Consider the following 22,397-nt stretch of genomic DNA (forward strand, 5'->3'; position numbering starts at 1 on the left):
ATTCATGGTGACCGTCTAGGACAGAGTAGTACTGCCCCATAGAGTTTCCAAGGAAAGTCTAGCAGATTCGAACTGCCGGCCCTTTGGTTAGCAGCCGTAGCACTTAATCACTATGCCACCAGGGTTTCCTAGAATTACCATATGACTCAGCAATTCCACTCCTAGGTATACCCCAAAGACTTGAAAGCAGAGACTCAAACAGAGACTTGTCCACCAATGCTCATTGCAGCACTATTCACAACAGCCGAAAGGTAGAAACAACCCAAATGCCATCAACAGATGAATGGATAAACAAAATATGGTTCATATATATGATGAAATACCACCCAGCGAATAGTACAGTATAGCTGGAGCTTGAAGTCATTATGCTGAGCAAAATAAGCCAATCACAAAAGGAAACTACTGTATGACCTCACTTATATAAAAAGACAAGAAAAGGCAAATGAATAGAAACCAAAGTTTATTAGCGGTTACTAGAAGTGGGAGAGAGGGGGAAACGTGGGATTAACAGTGATGGAAAAATTGCAATGATTAAGAGTAGGGTTGCACAGTCAATTTTTATAACTGCTGTCAGTAAGTTGTACACCTGTAAAAAGTTGAATTGGCAAAAGTTGTATGATAGATATATTTATGACAATGACAAAAAAAAAAAAAAGTAGCTGCTGAGGCTGCTTTGGTACAACCAAACACCTCATGGGATTTGGTTCCTTGATTTGGAGGTTTAGGGTGATGGTTTCATGGGACATCCCAGTTATTTGACCTAATACCGTGTTTAGTGCTTTTGTTCTACCTCCTACTTCATTGAGTAGTATCTGGGGTCTTAAAAGCTTGCAAGTGGCCATCCAAGGCACAACAATTGGTCTCTATTCACCTGGAGCAACAGAGGAAGGAGAGTCAGGAATAGGAGGAAGATATGAAATGTGTGGTTAATTACACCATGAACAACTGCCTCCTTTGCCATGAGACCAGAAGAGCTAGTTGATACTTGTCTACCATTACTGAACATTTTGATCTAGGATTCCATAGACGAATCCTGATCGAAAGGGGGAAAATGCAGCACAGAATTTGAAATTCTTATGGACTCTAGACTTCCTGGAGCCATGGAGGGTAGATGAACCCCTGAAACTATTGCCCTGAGATAATCTTTATACCTTAAACCAAAAACATCCCCTACAGTCATCTGAAAATCGAACAATAAAACCAAACTTCTTGCTGTCAAGTCGATTCCGACTCATAGCCACCCGACAGAGTAGAACTGACCTACAGGGTTTCCAAGGAGCAGCTGGTGGATGAGAACTGCTGGCCTTTTGGTTAGCAGCCAAGCTCTTAACAACTGTGTCACCAGGGCTCCAACAGAGCAATAGTACTAGCTTAACTAGTAAAAATGCTCTGCCTTGAGCATTACGCTTTCTTAAGATCTTTATGGGATCAAATTAACGACAGCAACTCAAAAGATTAGATAGGAACCTTAGAGGGTGGTGAGCTTATGTCAGTGAGGGAGGAACAACTCAGAAAAGGAGGGTAAGAATGGTTGCACAACTTGAAGAATGTAATCAGTGTCCCTAAATTGTACATGTTGAAACTGTTAAATGGTTTATGTTCTGCTGTGTGTATACTCAACAAATGACAACAAAAAAGTATTAAAAAAAATTATTTTCAATACTGTTTTATAAGATGTTTTAGTGTATCTGGAAGTGTTTCTTTAATGTTTTTATGCATAGAAAGGTACACAATATACTATATACTAAGACAAACATTTGACTGGCGTTAGATATGAACTGTACCAAACTGTTCCAACTTACGTACAACTTCGACTTAAAGACAGATTTAGGAAGAGAAGTCCTTTGTAATCTGGTGACCGCCTGTTAGGACTCTGAATCATATCATTATGATTACACAGTGGAGAAGCTACATCCTGCCATATGGCTACTTTGAGGCAGAAATAAATTTGGAGACCACTTGTCCTTCCCTCTTTGATTCTCCTCTCAGTATATCATTAATTAATTAACAAATATTTATTGAATGCCTCTCATAGGCCAGATACTGTGCTGAGAGCTTCTCAACTGGTGTGGAGTATGCCAAAATATTCATTTCCTGAGTTCTCAGGGGCAGTGAGGTGGCTCAGGGGTGGGGAGCAGGGGCAGACAGAGCTCCTAGACATTGAATACTGCCCATTACTGTTGATTTACTTCAGTGGAAAGCCCAAGTATCATTTTCTATGTGTGCTGTGGAGTTCCTGGGTGGTAGAAACAGTAAACACGCTCAACTGCTAACCAAAAGTTTGGTGGTTCCAGTCCACCCAGAGAAGCCTCAGAAGAAATGCCTGGCAATCTACTTCTGAAAAATCACCCATTGAAGGAAGAACAAGCGTTGATTTGATGGCAACTTGTTTTTTATGTGTGCTGTGAGAAAGGCCAGGAAGCACTGAAGTCATGAACAAAAGTGGCCAAGTTGCCTGCTGTCTTAGAGCTTAGCCTCTAGTGGAGGGCAGACAGTCTATGAACAAGTAAACAAACCATCAAACAATTGCATAATGTAAGGAGTGCAGGAAGGAGTCAAATAGAGAACACAGAGAGAATCAGGTGAGACTGCGTGGGGGGGATGAGTGATAGATCATTAAGGCTGAAATGTCTTTTGGAGAATTTTTTGTAGGAGACACTATCAATGGACTCATAAATGCTTGAAAACGACAATTTACTAGAAAGAAAAACCAGTAAATCAGTTGCTGTCGAATTGATTTCAAGTCATGTCAACCTCATGTATGTCAGAGTACAACTGTCCTCCATAGGGTTTTCAGTGGCTGATTTTTTGGAAGTAGATTGCCAGGTCTTTCTTCCAAGGTGCCTCTGGGAGGACTCGAACCACCAACCTTTTGGTTTACAGCCAAGCGTCAGGCTGGTAATATCAAGAAGAGAAGCAGGCTGGGCATAAGGGACATGGAGGTGCAAATACGGTCATCAACAGCAACTGGCATTCAGCCCAGAGGAACTGGGCAGTGAAAGGGGAGGGGCCCCTGTGGGGAAGCGAAGAGCCCCTGCTGGGTTTGTAAAGGGCAGCTGCCTTTCAGCTTCAGCCAATTGCTGTCATGAGAAATGGGGGCCCAGAGGGGCCAGCTCTTTTGATTATTTAAGAACAGTTGAAAATTTGGGTTTTTAAACTTTTTAATTTTCAAATGAGGACAATGAATAGTTTTTTTTAAACACCATGGTTCAACAGTTTTCAACTTCCTGTCTATACTGTGGAGTCCTGGTGGTGCAGTGGCTAAAGTGCTCAACTGCTAACCACAAGGTCGTCAGTTCAAACCCACCAGCTGCTCTGTGGGAGATGTGGCAGCCTGCTTCGGTAAAGATTTACAGCCTTGGAAACCCTACAGGGCAATTCTACTCTGTCCTACAGGGTCGTTATGAGTCAGAATCGACTTGACGGCAACAGTCGGGTCTATACTGTCCAGACTTCCAGGCCAAAGATGGGGAAACTGAGGCTAAGAAAAGAATTCAAATTCTACTGTTCTCTGTAAGCCAGGTTTCTCATCTTTAAGATATCAATAACAGCATTTATTAGAGTTGGGCTGAGTGCCGTACACAGTCAGGGGCTAATCTTCAATCCATTTTTAGAAGGGTAGTACTTCTCCCAAGGGCATCGCCACTTAGAGCTCCAAGGCCCTGGCCATTCCCACCCTGGGAACTGGCCCTGCCTGGCTGGACACACTCATTCTCTAATCTGATGAGACCCCAGCATCTCCGGGTGCCTTAGTTATCCAGGGCTGGCTGGAGCCTTGCCGGGAAAATGGTCAAGCGGTAGCACACACGGAGTTGCGGGAAGCTTTGCTTGCAACATGGAGATGTCTACCTCCTACCACTCCCTCTCCTTCCACATCTACCCCGGCTGGTTCGGTACTCCTATCACTGCCCCATCCATGTCCTACAAGGCTGGCACAAAGAGGAAGGTGGCTTTACCCTTGGAAGAGTAGAGAGAGGGAATGGCCTGAGTCCTCCCTGGTGTGCACGTCTTTCCCCACGCAGCTCAGCTGTCCCACCCATCCATAAAGCCACCAGATCCCTGACTTCTGAATTATCTGAAGCAATTATAAGATTCTGGACCCTTGTCCAAACATAGCCTCTGGTCACCACAGCCCAAATAATAATTCCATAGGTCTGGGGAAGAAACTGGAAACTCTGGCTGCACAGAGGTTAAGTGCTTTGGCTGCTAACCAAAAGGTCAGCAGTTTGAATCCACCAGGCGCTCCTTGGAAACTCTATGGGGCTGTTCTACTCTGTCCTATAGGGTGGCTGTGAGTCGGAATTGACTTGACAACAACGGGTTTTTTACCGGAGGAAGCAATTGCTCTTTCTACAGCAAAGGCAATCATGAAGGCTGGTCACAAGCAGTGATGAAAGTATTGGTGGCAATGCTGTGCAGTAACAGAGGATCCAGGACCCTTCCTGTGATCAGCTTGAGCATGGGCCTCAGTGTTTAATACGGGTGTAGTAGTCAGACCCAGATTCAAGTCCCATCTGGATTACAATCTGTGTAATCTTGGTCAAAACAAACAGTAAATGCCAGAGTAGAAATCTGTACCACTTCTACAGGAGCACAAGTGGGAAGGGAACCTCTTTCTGGGGGACATAAGAAAAACATCCCAGAAGATGTGGTACTTGGATTGGGTCTGAAAGTTAGACTAGCACCTGAGTGTGCAGGGCACAGGCTTTGGAGGCAGGTTCTCTGGGTTAAAATCTCAGGTCCACCATTTATCAGCTGTGTGGCCTTGGGCAAGTGACTTTACCTCTCTGATCTTCAGTTTTCTCATCTCTAAAATGAAGGTGATTATGTCAACCTAATTTGATCGTTGTCAACATTGTAAATGATAATGCAGTATCTGCATTCAATAAATGATACCCATTGCTGTTGAGTAAATTTCCACACATGGTGGTCTCAAGGTGTAGAAGTGGTAACACTGTAGGTATTTCAAATATTGATGTTAGCAATTAGAACACCGTCTGGAGCTCCCATTATCTTGCCTTGTGAATAGTCACAAGACACTCCTACATTAGCCACACCCAATGGCAGGGGACTCAGCCAGGAGTTTACCTGAGTCTTCTCAGGTATGGGAAAGAAAGGGCTCAGGGTGGAAGAGAGAAGATGGGTGAGGTCAGTAACAGGTAGGGCCCCAAATCTTGCAACAGTTAAATGTTAATATAGGTGTCAGCATAGGAAGTGTCTCCTAATGACAGAAGGAAACGAGGGAAGTTTTTCAATCATCTCCTGCTTAACAGATACAGATGTATTCATAATTATCCCTTGCCTCAGGCCTGGAGGCCCAGGTGGGCTCCAGAAGGCCTGTGTTCCTGCCAGACAAGAGTCCTTAAAGAACATCGTGTAGACAATTGGAATGCCATTTATCGCGCAAAACACAATAAAACCCCAAGCTCTCTTCCTGTCTGAGACCCATAAATTATGAAAATTATACCTGCCCCAGGCCATGGACATATTGTTTTATTAAAGTTCCGATGAAATAAACTTTAGGCTCTTAAAAATGTCCTCTCCACTTTCATCTGGCACACACCTCCAGCACGGAGCTGTCTCCCCGTGTTCATTTGATTAGTTCACAAAAGTATTTTGAAAAGTTGAGCTAATTTCAAGTTGCATGTTCAGCTTGAAGAGGCTGGCTGGGAGCTACAGGAGTGGGCTGGGGCCTGACCAGATGACAAGGCTGCCCTGGGGTATCCTAGAGCAGGCCCCCCACAGACCACTTGTTATCTGTAGGATGAGCAACAGGCTTGGTGCCCAGGTAGGGGTTGAGGGATTATGGGTGTGCAGAAAGTGGAAGTCCTGGTTCTTTCCCCTTATTTTTAAATTTGATCATTGGGGAAGCTTTTATCTAGTCCTGTGTTTCTTCCCCAAACTGAATTACCAAATCCTTAAATTTGTCCATCCCTGCCCCCCGGCCCCTCCATCACTGACTGAGCGTATGACAAATGCTCTGAGCCCATTTCTGCAGCTGTCAGAGGGAAACAATGGTATCTACCTCGTAGGATTGTTAGAAAAGACAATATATGCTTGTTGTTAAGTACCATGAGTCGATTCCGATTCATGGCGACCCTATAGGACAGAGTGAAACTACCCCATAGGGTTTCCAAGGAGTGGCTGATGGATTCGAACTGCCGACTTTTTGGTTAGCAGCCAAGCTCTTAACCACTATGCTACAAGGGCTCCAGTTGTAGTACTTGGCAAAAATAAGCCACTCAATAAATGATAGCCATTATTATTACCCCAAAACCATTTCATAACTGGGAACTAAGAGGAACAGGGGCAGTCAAGTAGAACAAGGCAGGCACATGTGGAACATTTTCTGATTTCCACACACACACAAAAATTTTTTTAAACAAGTACACGTTCAGCTCCCAAAAGCATCTGGGCAGGTGAGAACTACTTAGGCATTCAAAACCCTGTCTGTACAGGTTTGCTTTCCAATCCCAAACACTAGAAACAAAAGAAAGCCAGTGGCAGGCCAGTCTCATGTCCTCACCCACATTTCTGTCCCCATCAGGAAACACAGGACTGAATCAAAGCCTGGTATACACTAATTGGGGGACTGATCAGATTATAAGGAAAACCATCCCCAAGGGCCAGTTACTCACCTTGTCAACAAAGGGAGCCTTCAGAGTGCTAATCAACCTTTGTGCATTGTGCAGGGATGGGGCAGGCCAAGTGACCTGGTGATCTTTATTCCAAAAGTTCTGGAGCAGACAAGACCACACTGAGGAAGAAAACCCTTTGTGCCTTCTTGGGCAGTGACCACGGGATCCTTGGAATGTATTTGGATGTCTTTAAGAGGAACCCAAGGTTTGACAAAAGATTGGAAAAGGCCAGAGAAATCAAGCAGGCCCAGGGCTCCCTCTCTTTATCTTGCTGGTCTCTCTTCTCCTACTCATTGGTATCAACAGAAAAACAATGTCATTAATTTCTCTTTCAGAAAAGAATAAGAGGCATATGTCTTTAAACCTTCAAAATAAAGTTAATGGAAAAGGGTTCCACAGCTCTATAAACAAAGTGGCTAGGTCTCTGTAAGTTAGAGTACATTGGGGGTACAGGTAGGGGAAGCAGATGGAGGGTGCATTAGAAGGCCAAAGCAAGTCAAGTGGATGGGAGGCTTTAAGTCAAAGTTACTAGTTTCATGCAACGTCCACCAGTCAAGTGGAAAGAATTGCCAAGGGCTTTTGTTTGCCTTCCCCTTGAAGCATATATGTGCATGTGCACAAAAATCTCTTTTGGGGGAGTCAGGACATAAAGGGAAAGGAGCTGCAGAGTTCTGGCAAACTCAATAGATCAGATTACCCTTTCTTACCTCCTCCAATTCCCACTTTTAGAGATTTGTCGTCCATCTATTACAATACAGCAATACAACCCAGCCTAGGGAAAGGCTTGCTAGGGAGGATTTAGCAGCATCTGGCATATACAGGAAATCCTGCTGGCATAGTGGTTAAGTGCTACGGCTGCTAACCAAAAGGTCAAGTGTTGGAATCCACCAGGCACTACTTAGAAACTCTATGGGGCAGTTCTACCCTGTCCTCTAGGATTGCTAAGAGTCGGAATTGACTCAATGGAAATGGGTTTGGTTTTTTTGGTTTGGGCAGTATTCGGCTGCATGGTGAAGTGAAGCTTTCCTCCAATGATCCTAGAAGGATAAGGGACTGTGTCCCAGCCCAGGAAGCCCTTCTCTCCCTGCCCCTTTGTCCTTGACCAGAGCTTGAGAGGAGGTCAGAATGAATACTAAAATAATGGCTTTGGGTTTTTCTTTAGTGCACTTCCATCTGGTGTGGTGGTCGGGTGTTGTTCGACAAACTTGAGGCCTTGCTAGGTGAGGACATTAGGGGTGTGAACAGACACAAAGACACGAGAAACAGCCATCCTGTGTATATTTAACAATATATATTTATATATATTTTCTAGATCAGTACATTCAGTTTTTAACTTGTTTTTTTCTTCACAAACAGAAGAACTCTTACAATAGTAGACTTTCTAAAATAAATACTATTAAAATAGAGCTTCAAAATAAATATTCTATACAAAGAAAACCTTCTGTGGTAACTTTTGTTGTGGGGTGAGAAGGGGCTACAGTGATGGGAAAAATAAAAGTAGGACTATACTGGGGTCGGGGCCTTGAACGGCTTTTGTTTGAAACATGAAACCAAACTGTAGGGGCAGTGAGAAGAAAAAGCAAGATAAGACACTGCACGCAGTTACCCACAGCAAAAGATGGCAACACAAGATTTGTCATTGACTGTCACAGTAAGCAGAAGGTGTGGTAATGCTTACCAAAGGCAGGAAGCAAAAGGCCGGTACAGCTTGTGGGATTGCCCAAGTGGATTGTACAGTGCTAGGTCGTGCTGCCTACACACCCATCAGACATCTACGGGGCAGCATGGGAGGAGAACGCGAAGCTTCTAGTGGAGTCATCTGGTTCTGGTCTAGATCAAAACTTTCCATACTGTGCAACCTTGGACAAGTTGTCTACCCAGGCCTCACTTGACTGTTCAATGGGGACTGATGAGATTCTAAGGCCCTGTGAGAACCAGGTGTATCCGGTGAAGATCCTCCATCTCTGCTGGCTGGAAAGGGGCCTGTGTGAGCAGCAGAGATTGGTCTTCACCCTCTTCCAGCCACATACTGAGAAGCCTTGGTTGCACCCCAACATTTATGTGGAAGGGCTTCTCTATCCTAACACCCAGGGTGGGCAGCTAAGGGCCCACACAAGTAGCCTGGACACAGGCTTGTGGACCCCAGGTTCTGGCAGAACCACCATCCACACCAGGTGGAAAAGAAGTGGAAACCAGGTGACACTTTTCAAAAAAAGTGAAGACGAGGCATAATCCAGCCAAGTAAGCTGTTGGTGACAGGAACCACAACCAGTCACAGAAATGTGCCATGTTTCTGAGTGCTTGATCCCTTGGTGGCCCTTCATTGGCCCGGAGGTCCGTGGGCAAGCCAGTTTTTCCTTTCATTTTGACCAAGAGCCAAAAATACATGCTGAGGGACTGCTACTCAACAGAGCTGGGAGAGCCAGAGTCTTCACTCCTCCTTCCCTTTACCACTGAACACATGGGACATTGAGGTGGACTGTTGGGGAGTTCTGTAGACATCCATCTAGCGGGTTAAACACAAACCAAAAATAACAAGCGAAAACAGAGGGGGACAAAAATAGAAAAAAAAGGCAAACCAAAATCCAGAAAAATTCGTGTTTACAACTATGTACACAAGTCAGGAGGCCCTTTGCTAGGAAACAGGGTTTACATAGGTAGAGGGTTGGTGGGGGGTTAAGTGTGTGTAGAGGTTTGTGTAGGATGTGTGCGCGCACACATACACAGCTTATATAGATCAATTCTCCACAGAATGGGCATGTAGACCACCAAGATTACCAAAGTGCAATTGCCATCGGGTCTAGTTTCCCATGGGGTGATTTGAGTTGAGTGTTCCTGGGAAAGCTTGGGGGCCTTGCTGAGAGAGCACACGTGTTTGCTAATCGTGTTTGGGCTAATCTCTGCATACCTATTCTGAGGACATCTCAGATCCCTTCAGTACACATCTGATACATTCAATTAGTATAATAAGTGGTTGGCTGAATGCGTTTTTCTCTCTACCATTCTCTCTGGCATAATTGTGCAAGAACATCCATTTCTCCATCCATCATGACTATGGCAAGGGTAGCTATATGAATCAGCCTTAGAAAATGCAGATGCAGTTTTTCATATTTGCCTTTTACAAGCTAGCAAATGTTACATAAATAAAGCCTAAAATAATAAGACCCTCCCTCCCTTCCTCCAATCAATAAATACCTATGGTTACAGTTAACTTATTCTAAATAAGATGTTACTACTACTCTTCAAGAAGAAAAAAAAAAAGTCCTTGAGAAGCATTGGGTGCATGCCAATTACAGCTACCTGCCTCCTTGCTGCCTTCCTGGAGGCAGTTCTGTCCCTACAGAACACACTTTAAATATTACAAATGCCCTGCCTAATATGCTTCCCATTTCGCCTGGGGTAGCTCTTCTGACCCAGGCTATTTTCTCTTATTAGAGGGGAGAACAAAATACCACACGAAACAAAAACCCACACAACAGCTGGGGAAGAAGGACCAGACACACGACAGTTCTTTGCATGCAACAAGTACCTACCCACCGGCCGTGCTGCACTTTCTGAGTCCTTTAGCACCTTGAGAAAAAGGGTTGCTACGTCTTTGGGGACTGCCAGGGGGTGGTGTGCCCACGCACAGAAGCAGGGCTTAACCCCGGAAGCACCCGGAGAATCTTTTCCCGACTCGCACTCTTCTGACTCCCCCACTGGGGCTTCCTAACACTAAAATAGACTCTTCTGTCATCACTTCTCTATTTACATTAAAGGTACAGACACATCACTATACACAAAAGGCTATGAGAGCAAGCAGCAGAATCAGAAGAGGAGAAACCCAAACCCAGCTCGGCTCAGCTGTCATTCTGCCAATGGGAGGTGCTGCCTCTCTTCCTTGCTGATAAAATCCTCTTCTTGGTGGGGAGGGAAGTGATGTTCCTTGAGGTTGCTCGTCCCCCAGATTTTGAAATCAGCCCTTCCTGGGGGTGGCCCAAAAGGAAGCAAGTGTTTTCTATTATTATTTTTTTAAAACATCGTTAGCATCTGGTTTAATTATTCTATAAAAACATAATGACTGGATCCAGAGACCACAGCCTCAGACTCATTGGCAAAATGATATTTGGTCTCAAGTTTGCCGCCCTGGCCTTCTCTACCAACAAAGGTCCTGGAAAGATCTGGGGCAGAGAGAACTCAGGACGTGTAGTGGGCAGGTGAGTCTGTGACTTCGGTAAGAACTGAAGGATGGTGTTAGGAGTGGAACACCCTCGAGAGTTAGTGATGAAGCTGGAGGGAGAAGTGCACGGCCGAGTGGCTCCTAAATCCATCCCATGGCTCCAGGGAGGTGGAGGGAGGAGCGAGGCGTGGATTCACAGCAGTCCTCCATGGGCTTCCAAGTACGAACATACATCAGGGACCGCTACGGTGAGCTACACCTTCCCCCGAGATGTCGGGGGCAAACTGGGGTGGGACGAGGAGGGGGAAAAGGGATAGAAGTCAAGGCTTCAAAGGTCTTCCTCCAAGGTATCCTGGCCACTGGGTTTCAGGTTCCTCCTAGTCAGCCAGCAACTATGGAGCCAAGGAGAATGGAAAAGAGGGAGGGAGGAGGGACTGGGAAGGCATTCAAGCAGCTGCAGCTTCTGGTTATGTGTCCACGTGTGTGTTGGGTCTTCTGAAAAAGAAAAAATCTCCCCCAAACCACACCCCACTCCTGCCACCCTCTGACACAAAGTTCCAGGACCCTGAAAAAAACCCAAAGTGCTTCTGTATCCTTTTGGGGTATCAGGCGTGAGTAATGGTGGTTTTTGTTTCTTCCGAAGCTGGGGGTGGGGTGGAAGAGCAAGGGCGGCCTCAGGAGGCTAAAGCCTCTGGCCCCGCCGCGGCCTTCTCAGGTGTCAGAAGGGAGCCAAGTTACCATGGGGAGTGCTGGGACTTCGACCCAAGCGTCAGAAAGGCTTGTCAGACCTGCTGGCCTTGGCTTCCGTGGTGGCCACTTTGCAGATGACGCTGTTTGTGTGCTTGCAGCGGCAGCCGGGGCGGCGCAGGCGATCATAGCCTCGCTGGGCCAGCTTCACACAGCCGGTGGCGGGCAGGTAGCAGAGCAGGCAGGGCAGCACCAGGGAGAGGGCGCCCATGAAGGACCAGCGGGCGCAGCAGTTTGAGTGGGAGCAGGAGCAGGGGTGATCGGCACAAGAGCCCTCATCGTCCTCATTGGTGCAGTGGTAGAAGATGCCCTGCACCAGGCACATGCAAGTGCCGTAGTTGACCAGGGTCTGGGCTGAGCACAGGCACTCCTGGTTACAGACCCAGCAGGAGGGTAACGTCTGGGGGGACGCACACTCCTTGCACTTACACTTCCCGCAGGCTTCACACAGCAAGAAGTGCTTGTCCAGCTCGGGTGGGGCTGCAGTGCCCTTGAGGTCTATTGGCTTGCAGTGGACCGCTTTGGGCTGGACGCGCACAGCTCGCGGCGATGCCTGGTCAGCCACGGGTGGTGGTGCCATGTGGTCTAAGAGCCGCTGATCCGAGGACGTGCTGCTGCTGCTGCTCACGGAGCTAGGGCGCCCGCTGAAGGAAATCCAGTGGTGGGTGACATCCTGGTCACAGCGCGGGGGCGTGGGGGCTGGCTCTGGGGCCCCGCCCCGGCTTCGCTTGGGGCCTGCAGGGGGCACCAGGCCAGGGTTGTCTATGTAGTCGTTCTCCACGTGGCTGGTCTTCATCTGGTCGATGGGCAGGATGGTGAGCGGGTGCTGGAGCCGGCCATGGGGCGTTCGGCTGTCGAGGGGCTGGACCATGACTGAACTGGGAGTCAAGGGGACACTCTGTGGGATCGGAGGCTCCATGGGGCTGGAGGTCCTGGACTGCTGGAGAAACAGGCTTCTAAGGGCCCTGGGGGGGTGGGGAAAAAGTAAAAGAGAATGGATTCCAGCTATCAATGCGTAGCCTGTCAGCACCTTTCCATCAGCTCCTTGGGAGCCCAGCTGAAATAGAAGCAGATTTCCCTCAGTGGACTCTCAAGCATCCCCCAGGACTTAGGTGATTAACAACAACAAAACCATAAGTGGTAGAAACAGTACTTATTAAGCACTTAATATATAGCACCATATGTAAAGTCGCTGACTCTTCACAATAACCCTAAAAAAGAGCTACAATTACCTCCCTTTTCTAGTTAAGAAAAAGTACTGTTCACCAATAACTTGCCCAAAGGCACACAAACTAAAACTAGTAAGTAACCAAACCACAGACCCAAACCTGAGCCGTCGAAGTCCATTCTCTTTTTTCCTCTGTGAAAAAAACTCTTTACGATATATAGCTCATAGTTAGCAACAGAGGATCCAGAATTAGACTGAAGTTCAGATTCTCACCTTCGCCTAGCAGTGTTGCCTTGAATGTGTTCTTTAACCTCAACGCCTCAGTTTTGTCTTCTGCAAAACGGGCTGTGAGGATGAAATGAGAAAATGGATGTCAAGTTCCCACCAAATTGCCTGGCATACGGCAAGTGGTCAACAATTCATCACCGTATAGAGTAACAGCTAAGATTTCCTTGGCGTTAATGAGCACTGTGTGCAGAGGGTGCCATGGAGCTGATCAGCTGGACAAACAGAAGCCTTTATTTCAGATGTACATAAGAAGAGAAGGGAAGAGCTGCACGTGATGCTCTCGGGTCAGGGATCTTAACTTACTACCACCACTTCTAATAGCGGCAACCTCCAGTGGCTAATCACCCCTGGGCAGGTGAGCTTCTGACAACTTGGATGGGAAATCCTCTCAAGGGGTATTCACATCACCCATTTCCAAGTGCTGAGCTGCACATTCAGCCTAAAAGCTATTTACTAGAATAGCTAAGCCAACCCTGGATCAGTTTCTAATTTCACCGAGAGAGTGCAATTTTAAGTTGGAATCCGGCCAGAGATTCAACTGCAGGGCCTGACACGGAACCCCAGGAAGTCACTTAAATCAAAGAGCGGAAACGGCTTGGTTCAAATTTAGAAAGTGCACATTGTTTTCTATTAGAAGTGCCATTTCCTTGCCTGCTGACCTTTACATTCGGAATTCGACTGGAGATCAATTTAAAGAAATAGAAGCAGAAGGCCAAGACCTCTGCTCAAGGGGACATGATTTGGAATCCAAGGGAAAGATTAGACTCTGGGAAGATTCTACCCTGAATCTTAAGAATCCCAGAGGGTTCTGGGGTCAGAGGAGGGAGTGGATAGTGGGGAAAGTTTTTTAAAGACCATTGGATTAATGTGTTATGGGGTGGAGTTACAGTAAATTCTTTTCCAAGATGCAAATATGCTGTAATTGGGAGAGCTGATCCTGCTCAGCTGCTGTCATGTTCATCTTGCCTCAAAGGTGATGCTGAGAGGGGGACTTGGATAGGTTGCCACTTCCAGTTAACCCCATATCCCTCCAGAATGGGGACACGGCAGGTCCATCCCAATATTCCAATCACAGGAGAATGATACTTCTCTCCCTATGACTCATCCATACTTACGTATCTATAGTAAGGACTGAAGAAGAAAGGTGGAGGGGCAGTCAGGAGAACCTGGCATTATTTTTCCCCTCTGCTTGGAGATAATAGTTTGACCAGAAATAGTTAAGTTTGGGGGGAAGAAGAGTTTCCCCTTAGTTGCTTTCCGGCCTATCTGAAATAAAGAGCTAGCTGTAGATGAAAAGCTCTCAAAGGGGAGAAAGGAGGTTTATGCACAGGGTTCTCATCTAAACTGCTAAATGCAAAAAAGCATTCAGTCTTTTCTACAAAGTTCAGTGCTCAGTCAACTGGTTATTTCCCATTCGCACAGGGCATGAACTATTGGCTTTGCTCCCACGCCCCTATCTACTTAAAAGATGCTGGTATTTCTTCCCACACTGGGTTTTTCCCCTCTTGTAAAAAGTCTGCCTGCCCCACGTTCCCTTCAGATGAAACCAGAGCATCACTTTGAACAGGAGATGTCCTTGTGGCAGAGTTTGGCTTGCTTAGGTATTTGGCAGGTCTGTCATTAGTCATTTGCCAAGGCAGCTTCCCCTGGGAGGGACCCCATGATGGGGCTGGATAAGGGGACTGTCAAATAAGCATCTGTACAGAAGAGTTTTTTCCCAGGATCATGCTGGCTATGGGGCAGGAACTCTAGGGAATGCTACCTCAACCTGCTCTAGGGCTTTAAACTTGTTGGTTCTGGTTTGAACCTCTGCTGAGAATTTGCATGTCTAGCAAGTTTCCAGGAAGTTATACTTAAGAATCACCTGGGGATCTTGTTAAAACATAGATTCTGATTCAGTGTGTCTGGGGGATAGAAATGTAAATTCCCAGCAGGGAACTTGTTAGAAGTGCAAATTCTAAAATGGAATTGGTTCAGAAACTGCCCTGCCAACGTATTCCAGGAATTAGGGTTCCAAGGCCTTGCTCCCAGAATAAATGGATTTGGGGGTCAAGAGATCAGGGCCTAGTAGCCCCAGCTTCCAGCCCTGAGGACTTTGCCTAGAGAAAAAGTGTGACAAGGCGTAAAAATGGAAAACGCTGGCACAGGCACAGGACTAGACTCACCTGTGCCAGGCAGGAGATGCCTCAGCCAGAACCTGTAACCCTTGGAAAAAGAGAACGTGACTCCTGTATTCCGGGAGCCCAAATCAGGAATACTAGGGCCTCTGCCAACATAATGCCAGCAGCACTTCGAAGACTGCACTGCCCCCATGTAGTTGATCTTTTTCCTCAGGACCAGGACTGGGACTTGCCAAGAGGGAAAAGTAAAGATATTCCCCTTTTCCAAACAGATTACCCACTCCTCCCCCCAATTCTATTACTGGGGTTCTTTTAAAACAGCCGCATTTCAATGCTCCAGGATTTTAAGAGGCCCTGGAATCAAAGGGCAGATTCCTCAATTCATAGAAAAGTCCCATCACGAATATCAGGGTTGGAGCAGCCACTGCTGGCAATACAGATGCTGTCATTAAAAGGCTCCCATCTCCCTCCAGAGACAGCTGTCAACATCTAGGCCTGCTGTTGAGGCCAGAGTGGAAGAAAGAGCTTGGCTTATGATGACTCGGCTCTGTTGGGACCTGCAGCAACCAAGATGGCTCCAGTAGGCATATTTTACAATGTATCTTCCCCACTATAGCCCTGATGTAGGATTCCTTCCCGCCACCAGCTCAGCAATGACCAACGGCTGGCTCAGAGTTCAACTACTCAAACCTTCTCAGGCCTCATGGCCTCACTGGCCCCTTAGGGGAGGACCCCCCTTTGGGAAGGCCTCTGTTGAATTTGTCTGGCAAAGAGAAACAACTTCCTGAGCTGCCTGTTTGATAACCCTTCAACACAGCTAAATGATATCTTAAAAAAAAAAAAAAAATCCAACCCTCAGTTGGTTTAGAAGATCAATTGCTGTACTCATTGGGACACACCCACCCTCTAGTCTGAAGCAATACTGACGAACTTAAGTGCAGTTTAATATGTACTTTCTGCTTCCTCTGCAAGGAAGGAAGAGATTTATAACATAAATAGGAGAGGAGGCTTTGCCTCATTTAGGTTGTTTGAAGGAGACTGATGGCCAATTTGGAAAACTCTGGACAGAGATACAAAGCCAGCATTCCACTTAGCCAGAGAAGTACCTCTATCAAGTTTAGGTGATGATCTTATCGGTTAGCAGTAGGGAAGGAAACATTTACCTCCACACAAACCTTCTAACAATTATTATTATTATTATTATGGAAGCGGCTAATATTTATGAAATATTTCTTGGTGCCAGCCCCTGTGCTAAACTGATGATTTCCTCATTTAATCCTCACGATCACCTTGGAGATAATACCCATTTTGCAGAGGAAGAAATGGAAGCACAAAGTTTCACAGAGCCAGCAAGTCATCTGGCTAGAATTCGAACCCAGACAGTGTGACTCCAGAGGCTGCAACCTCACCCAGACAGCCCTAACTGGCAATGACTTGCAGAAGCCATCAATAACCTCTGGGTGTTCACAGGAAGGCATAAAACTGCCAGTCACTTTGATAGCCCCCTACCCCCAGTCTGCCACCAGCCCTCAGGGAATCTCATCAGGCCATCCGTGTGGGACTAGTAACCCAAACTGCAAGGAAATGGAGCCAGATGGACCTTTACATCAGACTAGACTCCAGTTAGGGGAATTTTCAGTGTGGGGAGCTGAGGCTGAGGGTTTGCAATCTGTCATTAAAGGAAGGCTCAGAGCTCAAGTTATTTTCATTCCCAATTCATTTTCCTTTGCCATCCAGTTTGTCACTCCCTGCCACCCCCCCACCCCCCCCAGCTTTGCATTTTTAATTTTTTAAAGTTGAATGGGCCTCACCTTTCTAGGATTCTCACTACAAAGTGTGTTCTAAAAGGAAATCTTGAGGTAGGAGAGGATTCCCTCTCCTCCCCTACCTGTAAGGTTGAACTTAAGGGTTTGCAGGGCACCTCCAATGGTAAGGCTTCCTGGCCCCGGATATGTAGGGGAAGGGATGGAGGAGCCAGGGTAAGAGGAAGCCAGAATAGGAAGGAGAGTCCTAGAATACTGAATCACCAGGATATTGAAAACCCTGGAGCATATAATCCTCTACTTGCTGCTTGGCTGTCTGAGCCGAGCTGGCCAGTCTGACACTGCGTTTGTACCTGTGAGAAGGGGGCTTCGAAGTCAGGCTGCAGACCGCTCAATACAGGCTGGCTGAAAACAATTAAGAGGCATGGTAAATGCTCACACAATTGAGTTGAATTCTCTCTCTCCCTCTCATTCTTGCCCGCCTGCCCCTCCCCTCCCCGATTTACCCTACGGATTTGAGAAACATTAAAAAGAACAAAACCTGACAGTTGTACTTTAAAAACTACAGGTCAGCTAATGACAAACTGGCAAGAGAGGCTCTGAATGAATGGGCAGTTTCTGTACTGCTCTCATTCAGTCTCAGCAGGTTCTTTAAGTGAAGGTTGTTTAACCCTTTAGCAACTCAGAATAAAGGTCTCTAGGCTGCCAGAGATCCCGCCCACCACTATTGCTTGGTTCTTTGTGACAACATCCCAGTTTAGTTAATTAAGCTACAACCAAATGATGACTTATTGGTTTAAAAAGACTATTGGCAGCTATGGGGTAGGGGGAGTGGGGGAAACCAGGGACTTGCCCCTCCCTACACACCCTAGGGAGGAAAGACAATTTCAGCTGAGAATGGCCCCAGTGGGAAAATAAAACATTTAGGCAGCGAGACTCGTCTGAGAAAGAATCCTTCTCCCCGCCCACCCCCCCAGCACTAAGGAACCTCACCTCTGGCCATAATCTGTTAGACATCACAAAAGGCAACAGCTGCTTCTCATCACCTGGTCCCACAACCAGTTATCAGTTCCCAGCCCTCTTCTCTCTTTCACAATCATCAGCTAAGCTCTCAGGCCCCTGTGCAAGCATGAGTGTGAGAGGAGTTCTAAGTTTTATCAGCAGGCAAGGGTCTCACTGTACTTTGGCTTTGGGCTATTTTAACCAGCTTCAAATTGATGCTTCACTGTATTACCCCGTAATTATCACCTGTCCAGATCCCCTTAAAGAGGAATTAAAAATCAAGAGTCAGAAAGAATGGGACTAGAATGAGCTTATGACCCACTGGGAAAGTTCGGGAACTATTGGCCCAAGTCAAGGTCTGGGGTGGAACCAGAAATCTAGACCCCAGGGGAGGGGCCTCCAGCTGACATCCAGATCATTTTATCTCACCATTCTCCACCAAGAAAGGAACTTACAATAGATTTCAGCCTACCCTTGGGATAGGAGAGGAAACCACTCCCTCCTCTCCCAATCAGAAAAGAAAAAGACAGTCCCAGATGAGGGAAACCACTTTTGTGCAAGGAAAGGAGCCACCTGCCCCAGAACAGCCCCTTCCCTCCTCTGCTAGATTCAGCACATCTGTGCTCCCTTCCCCAGTGCCCTAGCTTCCTCCATTGACTAGGGCCTGTCCTTGGAAAGAACAATCGTGATCACAGATCACAGCTGAACGGTGGAGCCTCTTAAGCCCAGCCACATGTCCCGGATACATCCTCCAGCCTCGTCAGCTGTCCGGATCTGCAGGGTGGCCCCAGGGTCCCCAGAGCCAAGAATACCCGGCCTCTTACATCATGCAACACCCCATGCCATCTGAGCAGGAAGGGGCTCCCTTAAAACCGGGCCCTCCTACTAAGCTCTGTGAATAATGACAAAGAACATGGTCCCCAAGTCCTCTGGATGCTCACTAGCAGCTCTTCTGGTCTGGTCCCCGAGGGAGGAGTTTGCTTTCTGCAGGTGGGGAAACCAAGACCCAAGCTTAGCAAGTTTGCCTAGCCACTCATCTGTGTTGCCTTGGCCCCTAGCTTGGTCTGGAAGGAGCAATACAGCTTTCAGTATATTTATTGCTCTTCACTTTCTCCTCTGCCTCTTTCAAAAGATGAAAAATATATCCCAGTGAGTTACTTGTCAGGGGAGCTCCAGGTTAGCTGTCAGATGGAACCTTCTCTACTTTTGCCATTCTTTTTCCTTAATAACCCTGTCATGTCTACATCCCAAACCCAAATTATTCAACTGTACTCCCACATCCAGAGGTTGGTGCAAAAATGTTTCCTCACGTTGTCTAAGGGAATCTCCACCTGAATAGTAGCCAAATGACAGGCTTTGGATCCAGAACTAGATTAGATCCTACAACTCTCTCCAAGGTCAAAAAAACAATTTCTCCTAATACAGAGAAAGAGAGGATCCTTCCTAGGCCTCCTTGGTACCAAGGCCTTGCTCCTATGCTGTAAGATGGCTCCAGGAAAGAAAAATGCTATGGGGACCCAAAACTGGAGGCTGAAACCAAGCAAGGGACTTTTCAGCATCAGGAACTGGAAGTGCAGTCCCTACAGGAGATCCCAAGGTACCAAACCCTAGATTAACACACCTCAGAGGCCACAATGGGAGGTGTTATAAATCACTGACTTTCAGATTATGCACCAAAAGACTGTCTTCATTTGTTATAGAAGGAAGTCAGCCAAACCTCTCGGAACACTCAATGTTTACGAGAGTGGGGGGAAAGAGGTATGAACTGGGCTGAGGGCAGAATTCCAAAGAACCACATCTCTCCTCTTCTGGAAGGATCCCTCCTCTTCTGGAAGGATCCCTCCTCTTCTGGAAGGATCCCTCCTCTTCTGGAAGGATCCCTCCTCTTCTGGAAGGATCCCTCCTCTTCTGGAAGGATGCTAACAATGACATCTGTGAGCGCCAGAGCTCACCCGTCCCCAGCCTCTGCCCTGTTTCAGCCTGAAATCTGTCTATTCTGTGTGTTGCCTCTTCTTATCAGCCCTAACCAAAGCTTTAATAAATTGCCATTTCAGAGGGTAATCTGGAAATGGTCCCCAGGGATGGGCAGGAGGGCCAAGGAGGAGGCATTTGCACCCAACAAAAAGGGGAGTGACTCCTGAGTTCAGATCTAAAAAGAAGATAACCCCAGCTGACCAACATTTGTCCATCAAGATTTCAGGAGTCTACCAAAAATGTCCCCTACCCTGTACTGGCCACGCAGCTCAGTTGGCCAGTATGTACACTCTTCACCAAGGTTAGGCTGAACATGAGGCTTTCTGGTAAGAAAGGTCTGTCCAAAGGGCTGGGAAAGAGAGGAAATGCGATTTCACACTGGACATCTCCACAACTTCTTTCCCACCCTTCTGGAAAGTAGAGGGGGTGGGGAGAAGAGAGAGGGATGGAGAAGCCAACTGTCTAGTGCTCTCTCCCAGTCTGCCCCACGCTAAGAGAAAAAAAAAAAAGCTGAAAATTTCAGATGTTTATGCTCCATTTGTGTGAAGATCCAGAGAACTCTAAACATTGTGAAATCCACCAATGCAATATTGGGCAGGGCCTCGGGCCAGACCCAGACTATTAAGAGATTGATAAACCCACATTTCCCAACGGCTCTGGGCCTTTACCTTCCAGCTTTGTATCCCTGAGAGCCTTGTCAGAAAGGCTGCAGAGCGTTGGTCAGCTAACCAGATACATATGGGCTTGCTCCCGCCCCTCTGCAGGTTCTTCTCTGGCCTCCACCTGCGTCGGGCCTCTCCCAAAGCTGGAGAGAATCACGCCACTGATTTAGAGACAGGAAAGAGGGGGCTGCTGCTGAGTCTGGGCACCCCAGCAAATCCACACCTTTCCTTCTAGTACTGACCCCTACTGGGGCGGGGCGGGGGGGCTCCAGGGAACCTCTCTGCGCCAGAAGGTTGCCTCCTGCCCTCGCCCAGGCCTGCAATATGGATGCCCATCTAGCAGCTGGTGAAGGAGGCAGCCAGTCGCTTGCCCATCTTGCCATGATCCAGCCCCTCCAGCCCAGTTCGCCTCTCCCATCCATTCCTCAGCCCGTCAAGCCGAGCAACCATTTTCCGCCTCAGGACGCCTCTCTTACCTCCTCTGCTCACAGCCCCCAGCCCCCAATCAAAGAGAATTGAGAAACCGTCCTCTTGCACAAGAGCAGCTACTGTCTAAATGCTTTTTGATCGTCTTCATGGAGGGGGAACTGGGCACAGCCCTGGCCCCGGTGATGGAGCCAAGCTCCAGCCGCCCCGGCCGGTCAAACCCACCCTTGCCCTCCTCGTTGCCCCCGTGGCCTTGGCGATTCAGAATTTTCAGAACGTACCATCTCTATCCTTCTCTCCCCTCGGTGATGTCAAGCCTGGTACCACCAAGAAGCAAGGAGGGAAAGCGGGAGCCTTATCTCTCTCCTACGCATGCAACCTCTTCCTCCAGCTCCCACACGCCCGGCGTTATGTAAACGCACCTTCAGCCCCCAACACGGCCCCAGCGCGGCCTCAAGGCCTGGCACAGCTCGGTGCCCGGTGATAGGAAGGCACGGGGAAGCCGAGAGCCTCGGGCTCTGCAGAGGCCGGGAAAGGGAAAAGCAGCCGCAAGGCAGTTGCAGAACATAGGTCAGACGACGAGAAACCGCCTTGCCCAAGAGGGGGAGCAGAAATACCTAGTCCCCGGCTGGTCACGCTCTGACCATCGAGGAAGAGGCAGAAGGGGAGGAAACCAGCCCGTCACAGCTCCAAAGAGGAAAGAAAAATCTACGTCGAGCATAGGCCGCTGCGGCGGGCTGGAGAGATCTACAGCAAAGCTGGCACCGTGGGCATAGAGCCAGCGGGTGGGCGAGCCGCCCAGGACAAGGGCGCCCCCGAACCCAAGAGGTGGCTCCCGGCCGAGCCCAGACCCGCTCGTTCCAGCGCCCGAGGCGGGTGGCGGCAGAAGGAAGAAAGAGGCCAGATCAGAGGCAAACTCCGGGGACACGCATGGGGCTTCCCGAGTAGCAGAGGGCGGGGAAGCCCGGCTTGGCAATGCCCGGGGGTCGGAAACGGCTCTGCCCGGCTGTGAACATCCCCGGCGCGGTGCCGGCCCGGCCGAGGGCGGCAGGGAGCTGCTGTGCACCACAGAGACTCAAGGAGGCGCAAGGAGAGGGAAGGAACGCTGAGGTGCGCCTAGAATTTGCGCACCACTTGCCCCAGCCCGAAGGGGAGACACTCCGCAGCTCAGAGCCGGGCAGTTTCAGATTCCGAAACCGGCCAGAGACTTACTTGGAGGAGCCGCAGAGTCACAAGCATCGCTCCACGTCTGTGTAAATCCCCGAACCCGAGCGGGTCAGCAGCTGCTGTCCTCGCAGACGCCGGCCGGAGGAACCGGCACGGCTCCCTGCGCTTCGCAGCGCCAGCTCTGTGCTGTCAGCTCCGCTCGCTGCCTCCGCGGCGATGTTGCAACCACTGCCTGGGAAAATGGCTTTTTTATGAATGGGAGGGAAGGGCGCTCCAGTGCGCA

At 48.1% G+C, this 22,397-nt stretch overlaps 1 protein-coding gene across 1 annotated transcript; it reads right to left on the reverse strand.

Annotated features, from left to right (window-relative positions):
* Positions 1-1,751: 1,751 nt before the first annotated feature.
* SPRY4 (sprouty RTK signaling antagonist 4) lies at positions 1,752-22,337 on the reverse strand. Its single transcript, XM_049873948.1, has 2 exons — positions 22,160-22,337; positions 1,752-12,509 (listed from the first exon to the last, which is right to left on the reverse strand). Exon 2 carries the CDS (start codon positions 12,461-12,463, stop codon positions 11,567-11,569), a length of 897 nt encoding a protein of 298 aa, XP_049729905.1. The 5' UTR covers positions 12,464-12,509; positions 22,160-22,337; the 3' UTR covers positions 1,752-11,566.
* Positions 22,338-22,397: the final 60 nt, after the last annotated feature.

This window comes from Elephas maximus, chromosome 2 (genome assembly GCF_024166365.1).
Source record: "Elephas maximus indicus isolate mEleMax1 chromosome 2, mEleMax1 primary haplotype, whole genome shotgun sequence".
Taxonomy (NCBI): Eukaryota; Metazoa; Chordata; class Mammalia; order Proboscidea; family Elephantidae; genus Elephas; species Elephas maximus.

Excerpts from the sequence above, each read along its gene's own strand:
- SPRY4 (XM_049873948.1), bottom strand. The coding sequence starts at position 12,463 with ATGGAGCCTCCGATCCCACAGAGTGTCCCCTTGACTCCCAGTTCAGTC.